This window comes from Fonsecaea erecta (assembly GCF_001651985.1).
Source record: "Fonsecaea erecta strain CBS 125763 chromosome Unknown Scaff4, whole genome shotgun sequence".
Lineage (NCBI taxonomy): Eukaryota > Fungi > Ascomycota > Eurotiomycetes > Chaetothyriales > Herpotrichiellaceae > Fonsecaea > Fonsecaea erecta.
Window position 1 is genome coordinate 2720882 of NW_017387247.1, and position 13654 is coordinate 2734535.

General features: G+C 54.4%; 3 protein-coding genes across 3 annotated transcripts; 2 read left to right on the forward strand and 1 right to left on the reverse strand.

Annotated features, from left to right (window-relative positions):
- Positions 1 to 70: 70 nt before the first annotated feature.
- Positions 71 to 1657, forward strand: AYL99_05741 (hypothetical protein; the record flags this gene model as incomplete). The annotated part of the gene is made up of 1 exon (XM_018837253.1): positions 71 to 1657. One exon carries the CDS (start codon positions 71 to 73, stop codon positions 1655 to 1657), a length of 1587 nt encoding a protein of 528 aa, XP_018694106.1.
- A 1315-nt stretch (positions 1658 to 2972) lies between these two features.
- On the forward strand, positions 2973 to 3925 carry AYL99_05742 (hypothetical protein; the record flags this gene model as incomplete). The annotated part of the gene is made up of 2 exons (XM_018837254.1): positions 2973 to 3495; positions 3564 to 3925. 2 exons carry the CDS (start codon positions 2973 to 2975, stop codon positions 3923 to 3925), a joined length of 885 nt encoding a protein of 294 aa, XP_018694107.1.
- A 3933-nt stretch (positions 3926 to 7858) lies between these two features.
- On the reverse strand, positions 7859 to 10145 carry AYL99_05743 (hypothetical protein; the record flags this gene model as incomplete). Its single annotated transcript, XM_018837255.1, has 3 exons — positions 7859 to 8690; positions 8752 to 9125; positions 9741 to 10145. 3 exons carry the CDS (start codon positions 10143 to 10145, stop codon positions 7859 to 7861), a joined length of 1611 nt encoding a protein of 536 aa, XP_018694108.1.
- Between the last annotated feature and the right edge of the window lie 3509 nt (positions 10146 to 13654).

The following is a 13654-nucleotide window of genomic DNA, read 5'->3' on the forward strand; positions in this document are numbered from 1 at the left end:
TTCTGATTCGGCAATCGCGATCGCCTGGATCAGGTGGTACGAGGAAGAATCAACTAGGAATAGTATAGGCATGACTGAGCCTAGTGGTACCCAAAGCCAGAGTCAGCCTCGGTCTCAATCCTCGCGCGATGGCTCCATCAGTTCAACCAATTCTGCAGGAGCAGGAGGAGGAGCAGCAGCACCGTCAGCCGGAGGAGCGGCAGGCTTCCTATCCAAGATCACCAGATCTCCTTCGCGGAGACACAAACCTCTGGGATCTAACACTTCCCTCGACGCTACTCTCTACGCCGCAGGCTCGACACCGCCTCGCCCTCGTCCCCGACCAGCCTACACTCGAACGGCCACGGCCCCTCCTGCGCCCGTCACCCTGAATCCCATCAGACCCGATCTCCTCTCCCGCACCAACAGTGATGTGACTGGCCACGCTACCTCTGAGAACAACATGCTTCCTCTTCCCACTGGGAGCATTGCTCCCGTCTACAATGCCTCGGGCGTGAGCCGCGCCCCGTTACACAAGGTCTCCAGCAATGTCAGCGTGGGTGAAGACACTACAAGTACACACAGCACGAAGGGCAAAGAAAACCCGCCGCGAGAGGTGGATGTCCCCTCCGCGTTGGCACTCAATGGCCTGCTCCTCAACAACTCGGCCGGCGCTGTCGCGAGCCAGCCCAACAATCTGGCGTCCTATTCCCAGATACAAGAGATGACACACAAGAGGATAGCAACGCTGGAATACCTGCGAAGGGCGCACGAGGGCCGGTCATTCTGGTTCAATACCGTCCTGTTCCACGAAACCGATATTTTAAAACTGCCGTCGTATACACCCAACCGACTGTCGCGGCGCGCAGTCAATTTCATGCTCTTAGGAATGTCACTGCCGACGATTCTGGACTTTCACCCTCCGCAGCCACAAACGGCGGCAAACGCTGCCAATAGCACTGCGGTCGCATACGACTATTTGAAGAATTTGAATACACTTTTCACCGAATTTGAATCCTTTCAACAACTACATCCGCCTGATGGCAGTTCAGCAAGTTCCCTGAGTCGGGCCCGAATTCCTCAAATGTTCAAGAGAGCCACCACGACGTCCAGGCCTCGGAAGTCAAGTGGTCCGGTCACTGACATTGGCCTTCCCATGCTTCCCGCTACCTCGCCGCCTTCGACAGTGCCGGAAGGCGGGCATCATGGTTCACAACCCTCAATAGACACTACGGCCAGCGGTACTACGTTTGCCTCGACGGCAACTACGCTGGTGAATGCTTCGCCGTTGGCTCCTATGCCAGCAGTCAACTTCCCCAGTGCGTCGGCATTTCCCCCTCCGGCACCCTTTGATGCACCGAATTCCACGCTGTTACCTAACGAGGGACCATACACCCATCTTCAAACCCCGCCTCTCCCGTTCACGCCAGACTTCTTCACCGTGTTCGCGACCCTGTGCGACGCTCTGATCGACACCTATCAGCGGTTGCTGCAGATCCTGACCGGTCCTTCGGCATGCACGACTGTGATCAGTGATCTGTTCACCAAGGTCGACGGACGAATCCGAAAAGTGATTGTTTCAGCCATCGTCCGCGAGTTTGAACAAGCCTCCCGAGAAGCGGCCAAGAGAGAGATGATCGGGGTTCAGAAAGTGGTGTTGGGAGGGCTGATGGCATGAAGAACGAAACAAGACGAAATGAGACGAAATGGATAGGAGAAGCGGTCTCCCTTTTCCTTATGTTACCTGACCTGTACGATGATATTCTTGGATACCACATCAAAGCGCGGCGTTTGGAAAGATCCTTACAAGATGGGCACGATGCACGAATATGTACCAACTGGCTGCACAATGGATCTTCAGTAGACCCCTCGGGACCCATGTATGTTAATATGTACAACCGTTACGCGTTGCCAAAAGAGGATGTGACCAGGCTGTGATGTTCCAAACCTGCCACGCGACCACCACGACGATGTCTCGACTACCAATTGCCATCTTTGTCCACTCGAGCCCCCTCCCACTCCCTTTTTTTCCTTCTCGTGTCCCAGAATGTATATGGTTAGCCGTTATCATCGGAAAGGATGTCTCAGAGAAACTTCGACAGCGCGGGCACATGACGGTCTTGGGAAATGAGTCTTGACTGGTTTTCCGCTAATGGCAGATTGCTTTTTTTGCATTGGCAATTCAGTTTTGTTGGTGATATCGGAGCAGTTTTGCAGGCCTGGGCCAAGTGCGCCCGGCGCCCGGCGCCCGCCCCCTGATTGCTGATTGTGTGGGGTAAGATCCTTGAAATTGCCCGCCGAGCTGCCCCCCATCACCTGTCACCCACTAGGGCTGGTGACCCTGGAGAGGTGCCCATGTCGCCTAATTCCCAGTATGGTCGCTGTCTTCACTTCCCGAGGAGTCTCTCCTGGAGAGCGGCCCAAGTGACCATTTTTTCTCTCCATGTGATTCGTTCTGCTGAAGATTGTCACAGTCCCGTCTCCTGTGGTGTTCACCGGGTGGTGGTTCTAGGGTGCGTTGCAGAAAAAGCCCTGACCAGTCTGATCGGTGGCTGCGCTGGAACGGCTGTGCCTGTGCCTGGCTAATCCCTTTGGTCCTTAGCTGATCCCCCTCCCGAGTCCCGAGTGGCCCTTGGATTGACCTCATTTCCCTATCAATTCTCCGAACGGCTCATCGATTATTATTTCCTTCGACGCGGTGCAACAATAAGACGAACTCTAGTGATCGCGCCATATCTTCTTCCTCTTTGCTGCTTGCCTGTTACTTCTTGCCCCGTGATTTGTGTGTCTTCCTGAAAGAATAAGACCGGTCGAAGTGACGCTTGCCACAGCAGCAGCAGCCGTTCATGACAGCGAATTTCTCACATTACTAAGTGGTGGCTGACTGGGATATCAAGACTCTGCTGCTCACTTATACAGCGCTTGTCGCTGCACGACCTTTGCGCCCGGATAATACCAGCGCTTAAACCAAATATCTGAAGACAATATCCAAAATGTCGGGAATGCGACGCAGCCAGGCGGCGGCCCTCACCGTTGGCCTTCTGTTGATCTACTTCCTCTTCTTCTCAGGCTCTGGTTCGAGCACAGACTTCCGCAAAACCACCGAAGCCTCGTTATCGCGCCGTCGCGGTATCTTGAGGGGCGCCCTGTCCGACAAAGAGTTGACGGCGCAGACAAACCGCGAGTTGCAGATGATTCTGGACAGGCAGAGGGAACAGCGACAACGTGAAGACGACCAGAGGATTTTCGATGCGTCGCCAGTTCAAGGCAATCACCCGTATACTTCGACCATCAATTTCGACGATGATGAGGTCAGCATCGGTGGGAGGAAGACCATGCCGAAAGAGAAGCCCAAGTACCCTGTCGACACGGCCAAAGCCGCCGGTGCCACGGCTGTCGCAGCGGATGGGAGGGGTGAGGAGACCGCATACAACGGGAACAAAGTCGAAAAAGCAAAGGACGACGGAGAGGATATGGCACGGGAAGAGTTGCAAAGTATTCTAAAGAAGAGCCCGAGTAAGTCGAAACCATTGTCTATCTGGCCGGTGTATCATGGTACAGTACTAACGAAATCGTCCCTTCAGTTATCATATTCTCCAAGTCCTATTGCCCTTACTCAAAACGAGCCAAAACCCTCCTTTTAGAAACATACAGCATCACGCCCGCCCCTTACGTGGTGGAACTCGATCTGATGACCACCCCCGTTCCCAAACCCCACGATGCTGATGAAGACGACGATGCGCCAGTTCCCACACTGGGTCGCAAGTTGCAGGACCTCTTGGCCACATTGACTGGTCGACGGACCGTGCCAAATATCATGATCAATGCGCAGAGTCTCGGCGGGAGCGACGATATTGCTAAAATGCATATGGAGGGCACTCTGGAGGACGAGATCAGAAAGATGGGCGGAAAGAGGATCGTCAGTGTCGAAAAGAAGCATGATTGAAATGAAGGAGCTGTGTGACGTTTTTGACGAAAGTCCGGCAATGATTTTGCGCAACAAGAGGCGTGGAAAGCTCTCGGTGTCATCTCCGGGCGCTGTCTTCATGTCGCGTTACATCTGTCAACGAGTTGTGACGGTTGATCAACTCATTGTCTTGGATGACATTCGACACATCACCAGCAAGCTGCGACTCCAGAAATGGCCGCACGGCAATTGAGCCACATTTATATCATTCCCAATGGCTCCAGGATACGAGGGAGGAGCTCCCCAACATACCCGAGCTGCCGCAAGACGCTACGACGCAATGCAGACAAGATGGCAAGTTTACTCCATGTCTCAAGTCACAGCGGGAAAGGAGGCGATGGTAGACTATGGTCATCCAAGTCCGAAATCAGCAACCTGCGAGGCTGGGGGAGCTTTGTGATGACAAGACGTTCTACAAGTCCAATGTGGGCAGCAAACCTGCCGGCAAACATACAGAAAGGCTTCAGCGAGTGCGCAGCGAGAGTCTATGGGCTTTGGGAGCAGCCCCTTCTCGTCAACAGTTCAGCTGGCCCAACCAGAAGACGCCGACCATCTTCAGCCGAGCTACAGTGTCGCTGTCTCCTCTCAACCTGGCCCACCCGGCTATCTCAGCGAAGGATTCGGGCTCTATGCCAGGTCGAACTGCACCTGCTACTCGGCTTGGAGACTGGTCGATCAGAGGGCAAACAAGGAACATCGGGCAGCTGGAAAGAAAGAGTGCCAATGACATACATGAGCTTTTGGGGGGCGAAGGGGAATGATATCCTTGTTGCACGACCATGATTGAGTTACGAGGATATCCCACGAATTACACAAACCTATACCAAGCAATCAATGGATTCCGTTCGCTTCGTCTGGTTGTTTTCTGAGTGATCGGGCAGAGTATGAGGATGTCTGTGCCCTTGTCATGCCCTACTGCTACTTACTGGGCGATCGAACGTGTCATGGGGCCGGTGACTGATGATGAGTCCTGTGTTCCTACACGAGGATGCCAGAGATGGTCAATGGGGATTCTGGACTCTCGTACGGAGTACATACAGTAAGTAAGTACATCCTTCAGCTCCCTTTGGGTGCCCCTGAGAAGTCTGTTTGTTCCTCTAAACCGGATTCCTGCATTACTACTGTACCTCTCTCTCTCTCTCTCTTTTTCTTTCTCTCTATTTCTTCTCTATGGACCTTCCCTTTTCCATCTAGTCCCACCAGTTCTCCCCCTTCATTCTCCCTCCCTCCCTCGCCACGTACAAGACAAGGGTCTGGGTCTGCAAGGGGTCTCCGAGCCTACTAGGATGACGATGGATTCACACAGAGTCTCGCCTCCTCCCAGTCAGTCGCTCCATGACTCGAAGAAGAAAGGGGGGCCCAAAAGAGCCTCGCTTACCCATTAAGCAAGTAAGTAAGCAGGGACTATGTATGTGTGTATGCATGTATGTGTGTGCGTATGTATGTAAAGTGGTTCCCTCCTCCGTAGTACATACATAATATGGGGATGGCGAGATGGATATGCCAGGGTCGGTCCGGGTAACCAAGGTGCCAAGTTAACCGAAACGCCAATGCGGATATGACGGAATGAAAGAATAATAGGGAATATCGAGGCAAACTGTGTATGTATGCTATTACTCGTATATACGGAGGGAGAGGGGAAGGAGAATGGTTCCGTCCACAGAAACACCTTCTCGTTTCCCACTTCGTCTTGCTTTCTCGCCTCTCGCCCCTGCCTCGCCCCGGCCCCGGCCCAGCCCCAGTCCTTCGCTTTGATGCAGGGGTTGGTTCCCGCGGGGGTGTGTGTGGATTTGGGTCCGTACAGTACATAATAGTCTGCTCGGTATGAAGAATGAAGTATGTACATCGCTAACAACGAAGGGAGCACTGTGGCACTAATATACATAATAGGCAGGCGGGTATAGTATGTATGTATGTATGTATGTACATATGTACGCAGATGCAGGGCGGATGGATGGGTCATTGTCTTGTCTCGGGACAGCCAAGATCTGTCTGTCTGTCTCCATCGTTTGATGAAAAAGGTTATTGTTGTCGTCGTCTGTTGCTATTCTTCACCTGGCGGCCTTGAGGCTTGAAAAAAAAAAAGCTTGTTCCCCAAAGCTATGTATGTACAATAGTATGTACTCTTCGTATCACGGATGTTCGATCCGTGCAGACAGACAGACAGACAGACAGGCAGGCACACAGGGGAGGTACAACGAAGGACTCGCTGGGTGACTCGGTATCTTACGAGGGATTAATAAAATGATTGAGAACGCCCCGAAACGATGCTGGGGCTGGAGGTTGGCTGGTCCAACTCATCCATCCGTCCATCCAGCTACGGTTCCAGCTGCGATCCAGCTCCTCGACCTACCCCTCAGCTCGAACTCCAGCCTCCCCCTGGCTCCCGTCTCCGTGCCAGTGTAGCGATCCGACGCGAGCTGTCGCAAACAGACGAGAAGAGGCGAGAGCGGAGACCAAGGCGGTAGGTAGGTATGTACGGAGTAGTTCATGCAATCTGGCTGCCTGCAGCATGCAACTGTATGGGTGGGTGTACGAATATACATCGGCACCTAACCTACCCTACCTAAGTGCGATGGGGGACCTACAGTACTACTGAGTAACTACTACATAGTGTATGTACAGAGAGAGTCTGCATGCATGTATGACCTGGACGGGAAGGATCTTTTTGTTTGTGCCGTGGTCTTGGGGGATTCTTTGTCTTCTCTTCTCTTGTCTTCTCTTGTCTTGTCCTGTCTTGTCCTGTCCTTTTTCCTGTTTGGCCCTCCTTTGATTAATTGATCGACTGATCGAGCAACTCGCTGACGAAACTCGCTCGTGCTCGTGCGAAACTCTACATACGAGCATGCAGCTAAGGAATATACGAAATGGTAGTTATAGGCTATTGACTTAGGGTGTGGCCACGGCGTACCGCATCCCTCGATACTTTCCTCCCTTCCTATCTCCCTGCGGCTGGTGCGGATGTGCTGCCTCAGGCACAAATCTAGACCGCAATCCAATTCCATCTTTTTTTCTTCTTGGACGCTGGGTACTGTTGTTAGTTCGTCGTCGTTGTCGGCGCCGGCGTCGGTCTTCTCCTCTTGCCCCCCCATCTTCTCTCTCTCTCTGGCTCTCTCTCTCCCCTCCCCCCCACACACGGTCCTTAATTCGTGGATAAGAATAATATGGATCAAGCAAAGGGAGAGTCATCCTTGCCTACTTACTGTCTGAGCAAACTCTGGCAGGGCTGCGAAGTTTACCGAGCCTAGAACTCGCTACCGGCCCGCGACGGTGATCCCTGCATCTCGCTTATACTGGCGCCCAGCTCGTTGAGCTCCAAAAATGATACGTAAGTATTGGGTCGGGTTAGCCTCGTCTATCTAGTTGTCATCCCAATCTGCATGTGATAGCGGCTGACATCGTCACCGTCGGCACGTCTCCCCCCAGTGGACCACGCAGAGACCCGGAGACATCTTGTGAGAAATACATACGTAAACCACGCAATCAAGGGCGTGCGAAAGGCGGCGAACAATACTTTCGCCAGAGCTCGGCTCTGTTCAATTCTGTGTTGCACAATCTCCAATATTTCAACAAGCGCTCGGCTTCTGTATGGGAAATGCCCCCTTTCCAGTACTTTCCATCCACTCGCCAGGCATGCCTCCCTCGTTCAGAGTCCCTGTTCCCGGCCATAGGTAGCGCACCCCCGATGTGACACAAGGAATAGTAGTTACAATAATAAAAAACCGCATGCGGCTATTGAATGTCGCAGTGATCGAGTACGCAAGTTGCTCCCATTTTCCAACTCAAGAACAAAAAGGGTATGTTGTGTGCCATTCTCAGTATCCTGCCCACCACCATAGCAAAGACCGGCACAAATGAAATGTTCGTAGAGAAAGACATAAGTCTGATGACCAGACCCCAAGCTTTAGAGAATTATCCCTCAAACGCCCTCAACGCCATGCCAGAAAGAGTCGCAAACACTTGATTCGTGGCTCGTCCATTCGCCTGAGTTTCCAGGTATCTCTTTGCAAGTTCTCGTTCTGAAGTAAGGTCGCCATTGCCACCAGATGCCAGCAACATCATGCTGTAGATGATATCTCTATTCTCCATTCCGTCAAGATAGGGTCGACATTGTCTCACAGCGGCGGCTGACAAACCGGATCCATCGTCCCGCTGACTCGCCGCCGCCTTTTCGACCAACGTCCAAAATTCTTCGGATCTCCCAGCCAGTTGCTTGTCAAGCGCACTTGTTTTGGGTTCTGGTTCGGGCTCCTCTTGATGGACAAAATCGGCCATGGTTGCCGTGGGAATGCTGAATGGTTCGCCCGTCAAGATCGCCTCCAGTGCTCGACATCGCCGGGCCAGTCTATCCGCGTCCTCGCCACTGTCGTGCGCCGGGCGGATGCATAGCTCAAGCAGCGCCCAGGTCACTCGGGCCTCCTGACTGGCCAGGGTCGCATTCTCAGTCGGCGTATCGGCGTGGTTGCTAACCAGAGTCAAATACGCCAACATATTGCCCAATTGAATCCGATCGGCGCAGAGGAGAGGGAATCCTTCCCTTGCAAACCATCTCGACGGGCCGGCCTCCAATAGCTTGTCGAGACCAGGCGCAAAGGCAATGTCGTACACTTTCCGGATAGATTCGAGATTGGGGACGGAATCGGGGGGAATAGGTGGTACACTAGGAATCGTCGTGCCAGCAATTGTACAAATGGACTCAATGGTCCTCAGAGTCGGACGAGAACCGACGTTGGTCATTATTGCACTGTCCCCAGGTCAGTCCCAAGAGAGCGAGAGAGAAGAGGCATCGCCCGGCTCATCTCCACTCACTTCGTCCAGGCGGTGGATACGGGGCTAAACCAGGTTGATGCCCGGCGTCCATATGATACGGCTGATTAATGTGAGGCAAGATCTGTTCCGGTGGCCGTGGGAAAGGATATTCTGAGTGATCTCGAGGGGAGCTGGCGATGATGGAGGAATGGTGGTTGACCACCGGAGGACTGATGGGGGTTGTGACAAACCTCCGGGGCTGGTTACTGACGGACGAGGTCGGGGGTGGGTTGTTGTTGATGTTGTTGGCTGAGCCCGAGGGCGCAGGGTGCAGCGAGTGTGGTCCTTGGGTCTGAAAGACCGGGTCGTAGCCTTGACAGGCACGCTTGCTCTTCATGCAATTTCTGCACTCTGGTCGGCCTTCATCGCACTGTTGTCGATAACATTGAGTCGTTAGCGCCCGGTGTTGAGGAGAGACAAGGGAAATCAAACGGTCGCGGCTGCAGGAAAGACTAGCAATAGCGCAGGTGGACGCGAGGGAAAGTGCTGCCGTGGTCCAAAGGGACCCAAAGGGGATTGAGGAACGGGAGAGCAATCTCGAGACGAAGAGAGGCGTTGAGCGATGGAGTCGCTTAGACAATAACAACAAAAAATTGTGTGTAGCGCCGTTGAGGTTAGGGATGGAGAAGGGAAGGTTTGTGACACGGGCGGAGATGGCATGGTCGATCACCAGGCCCCAAGGCCTAAAAAGGGCCGGGCATCCTTTGGGGGGGGGGCAGGAGCTCCCTGGATTTGGACTTAGGCGCCACCCACGGCTATCACTTCGCTAGCCCGGGTGGAGCACCCCGTGTAAACTTGCCCTCGCCCAGCCAGCACCCCCCCAAAGGGTCCCTTGTCTCTGGCCTTGCCATGCGCTCGCTGCCACCACCCGCCCAACCCATGCGTGTCGGTAACGTGGGCAAAACGATGTGATGTGATGGTGACAGGAACACAATGGAGAACACGGACAGGGCTGAGGGTGCGAAAATAGATGGAGCAAACTCACCTTGATGCGCCTCTTGCGGCATGTTAGACATCCTGTCTTGGTCCGTCTCTTCACCTCTTTGGCTTTGTGTCGGGGAGGTGCAACGATCAGATTCGGGTCCGACGTCGAAGGCAGAGGCATCCGCCCTGGTATTTGCTGGTATGGCGACGGGATTCCCGGGTAGATTGGTCGTGAATGTACATACTCGGAAGGCACAGGCGGTGGCGGCACCGGTGCTGGGGCTGGTCGAACAGCGTAAGGATACGGCAGCGGTGGCAGAACACGTTGCGGTGCAGGCGGTGGGGGCGGGAGAGGTTGCACAACTTCTGGTTCCGGCCTGTGTGCGACTTGAGAGTGGAAGTCGATGCTGCTGATCGGAGGCAGGCTGATCGGTGCCGTCGACGCTTGAAGAGCCGCCGTGGTCATATTTGAATAGTTCATCAGGTCCGTGGCTTTTCGCCCTCGCGCTCCTTCCCACGAAGCAGAGGCGGTCAAAGGCAGCAAAAAGTCGCGACGCACAGCGACGTCGATAGAAAAACGGTGGCAAAAGTGCAGATTTCTCGTCGTCGTCTTGTCGTCGTCGGTTTCTTTCCAAAGCGGGAGCCTTGGAAGTGCGTCTCAAACGACCAGTTCCACGATCATCAGTGAATTTTTCCAGCTGATCGGTATCCAGGCCGAATGCTTGGGGTCTTTTTCTGCCTCGTTTTGCCCAACTGGCTTTTGCTCGTCTTTCTTGCCGCCGAGGGTCTCTGAAGAGCGTCTCTGCACCGGACAAGCAAGGCAACGCAAGTCAGCAAGCGACGTACAACGACAAACACGAACACAATCCGGCAGACCGACAACGAAAAAGAAATCAGGGGAGGGGAATCCAAGCGCAAAGCAGAGGTATGAAGAAAGTAAAGATCCCAAGGAAACGTATGGAGTTTGTGGTATGGTGTGCCTGCACCATAGTAACATAATAACATATGACCCGGGATGGAGGAGCGAAGTGGCATGGCACTGGACGGAAGGAGGAACGGCGGTTGACAGGCATGCGAGTCCACTGACAGGGCTTGACGGGGCAGGGGGGAGCTGCTGGAGTGCTTGGTCACCCCATTCAGGCCCCGTGAAACGCCCACCAGTCGCCAGTGGCTCAACGCCTTGACCATAAGAGTACGTCGCTCTCTGCTCCAGGCGTCGCGGACGTCCTAAGTGCCGAAGCGCAGGTGAGCATGAATCAGATTTCGATGGCGAAATTGGCACGAACCTCGCTTGGGATCGCTTCGACTCGATCAGCCGCCTTAGACGACAAGCATTCTCTGGGGGGGTGCTGCAATAACTCGAAAGGCGACCGTGCTCCAAATGCCCATGCCCATGCCCATACTAGGCCCGCGAGCCACTAGTGGGCGAGGAGGGTCTCGAGGCCTAGGTAGGAGGCACCCAGAGGAGGTGGACAATGGGATGGAAACAACGGACAAAGCACGACTCCATCAAGCTGCCCCGAACGGCCCGGAACCAGGTCGGTGTCAATCAACGGTCACCCAGGAGTGGTGATCCAAACGACTGAGCCCTCCCTGCTGGCTGAAGAAAGAGTTTGCAGCCCTCCCTGGTACCCAGTCAAGAGGCTTCTCGCTTAGGGCATCTCCCGACGCCAGACGACGTTAGGCCTGAGTCTAAGCAGCTTTAGACCGTGCTTCATCCTGGACTGGGGGGGACCATCTGGGGGGCGCCCTTCCACTCCTAGCGCTTCCCGCTCCAGGTCGGTTGCATTAATGTGCATCGGGGCTGCCAGCTATACACGGTAACAATTATTGATCAAGCTGAGCAAGACAAAAGACAAATGTCCAACCGGGCATAGTCCCGCCCCTTCCCCCTTTGCGTGGAATAGCGTCTCGAGCTGTCGAGGCTGGAGAAATGCTCCGTACCCAACCGCACACCGTATGTTGGTCGCGGTGGATACGGTGAAGGATGAAGATTGCTCAAATCATGGGCAGGGGATGTGGTCCAGATGGAGGCGGGAAAACCAAGAAATCACATCCTCAACAAATCAGGAATCGGGCAGAAGGAGCTGAGCCAGACAAAGAGGACGGGGAGATAACGTACCGTGGAGAGCAGACTTCTCTCCCTCGTCCCACCGTTCAGCTTCCAGTCCCTGGACCCGGACCGTCAGGACCAATGTTCTTTGTTGACACACTCCCGGACTCTCTCCCTCTTCCGTTCTAAATGCAATGTCCCGAAAGAGAACGACCTCACGACGCTGCTGCTGCTTGACCGTTGCCAAGGCACTCTAGAACCCTGCTAGCGGGATTTCGAGAAATGGAGTCGTATCAGTCGAGCCACCAACAATTTTGGCAAAGTTGAAGCCCGCCAGCGCCCACTTCTGTAACCGAGCCCAGTAGTCGACTCGCTGCACTTGCGCTTGCATGCAACTTCCTCCCTGACTCTGCCTACTCGAGCATAGCACCCCGACAGGGTACTCCGTATCCTTCCTTTGAGGCTGTCGCTCAATGTGACCATGTCAGCATCCAAACCCACCAGATCAATCCATGTCTGGGACTTGCGGGCTCCAGGGAAAAAATAACACCACTGGTGCTTTGCCTTACCTCGTCGACCCTTCGCGCTCCGCTTCCTGATTCTCCCCTCTGTGCCTGTCTGGGTTCGCTCGAGGTGGTGCGCCACCGGTTACCCATTCAGCTTTGCACCCCCGGTGGACTATTGGAGAGGTTGGGGATGAGGGGGGCCTGCAAGAGATAGCAAAACTCTCGGAGCCCAACCCACGGATTGGCGTGTGATATCCCTGCGACCTTGCTGTTTGATCACCATGACCCCCGTCACGCTATCGACTGAAACAAGTGTTCGAAAATCTCCAGACAAACTAGTTGGAAAAATAGCACAGGGAAAACTCGTCCTCGAACAAGTCCACGTCGGCCCAAAGACTCGCGATACTCCACCACGAGCGTCCCTCATCCACACGTCTCCGACGCACAGGGCACTTTTTAGCCTTTTTAAAGTTTGTATGTGCTTCGTAGCGAGACAAGTTTGACCTCGCTCCGAGATGTGCCTTGCCTCTGCTTTGGCAGGCCTGCCCCCTCTCGAGCTCTGGACTTGTCCTCGTTGATCATCCCAGGAACGCTCCTCCAGCCGTCATGATCGCCCAGCCACAATGCATGGTGGCCCGCACTGGATCCGGTACCACCCAGGTACCATTTGTCAACCGTCGTCTCGAGGGTGGCTTTGGTGTCACATGAGCCCGCCTGCTCAACTCGAGAAGGTGCATGAAATCATACCCTGAGACGGTACTTGACCAGAGGCCTCGACCCCTGCCAGCCTCGACTCGCCCATCATAGGCGGTGGCCCCTCCTGATAGTAGCCTATCTAGTCCTGCACGGCGACCAAAACTGCCAAATTGTGGCCGAAGCTGTTAGTGGAAGGGCTTTCACCGAAAGTGGTCTCCCGTCGAGATCATGAGGATGACTGACAGAAGCGTGCTCGGGTCGGAAATCATGCAACCGTGCAGCACAATATTCTCCGACCGAGCCAGATCCCTTGCGGGACTAAAAAGCGAGCAGCACAAGCAGCATGCAGGTTGTGCAGAGGCGATCGAGAGGCCCTTGCCTTAGGCTCCTGGAGACGACTCCCGCAAGTAACGCACCGCTTGTGCCCTCCTTGACGGCAGGGCGCATCGAGCGCTCCTCGGCATAATCAGGAATAAACGAGGATGACAACTGGAATGATTCGACCTGTCCCCGGCGTGCAATTGGTTGATGGTGACAGGTAGGTCATGCATGACACCTTTCTAAAGAACCGGAGGCGGTCAGTGATGACGACGTTGATTTATCAGTCTACGTAAACCCTCGCCTAAAGAGCAGCGCCATCAAGAACGTCGAGTGGCCGAAACAAGTCACACGTATGTATGGCATTCAGCCTGGCCGATACATTGACTTTGGGTGCAGACG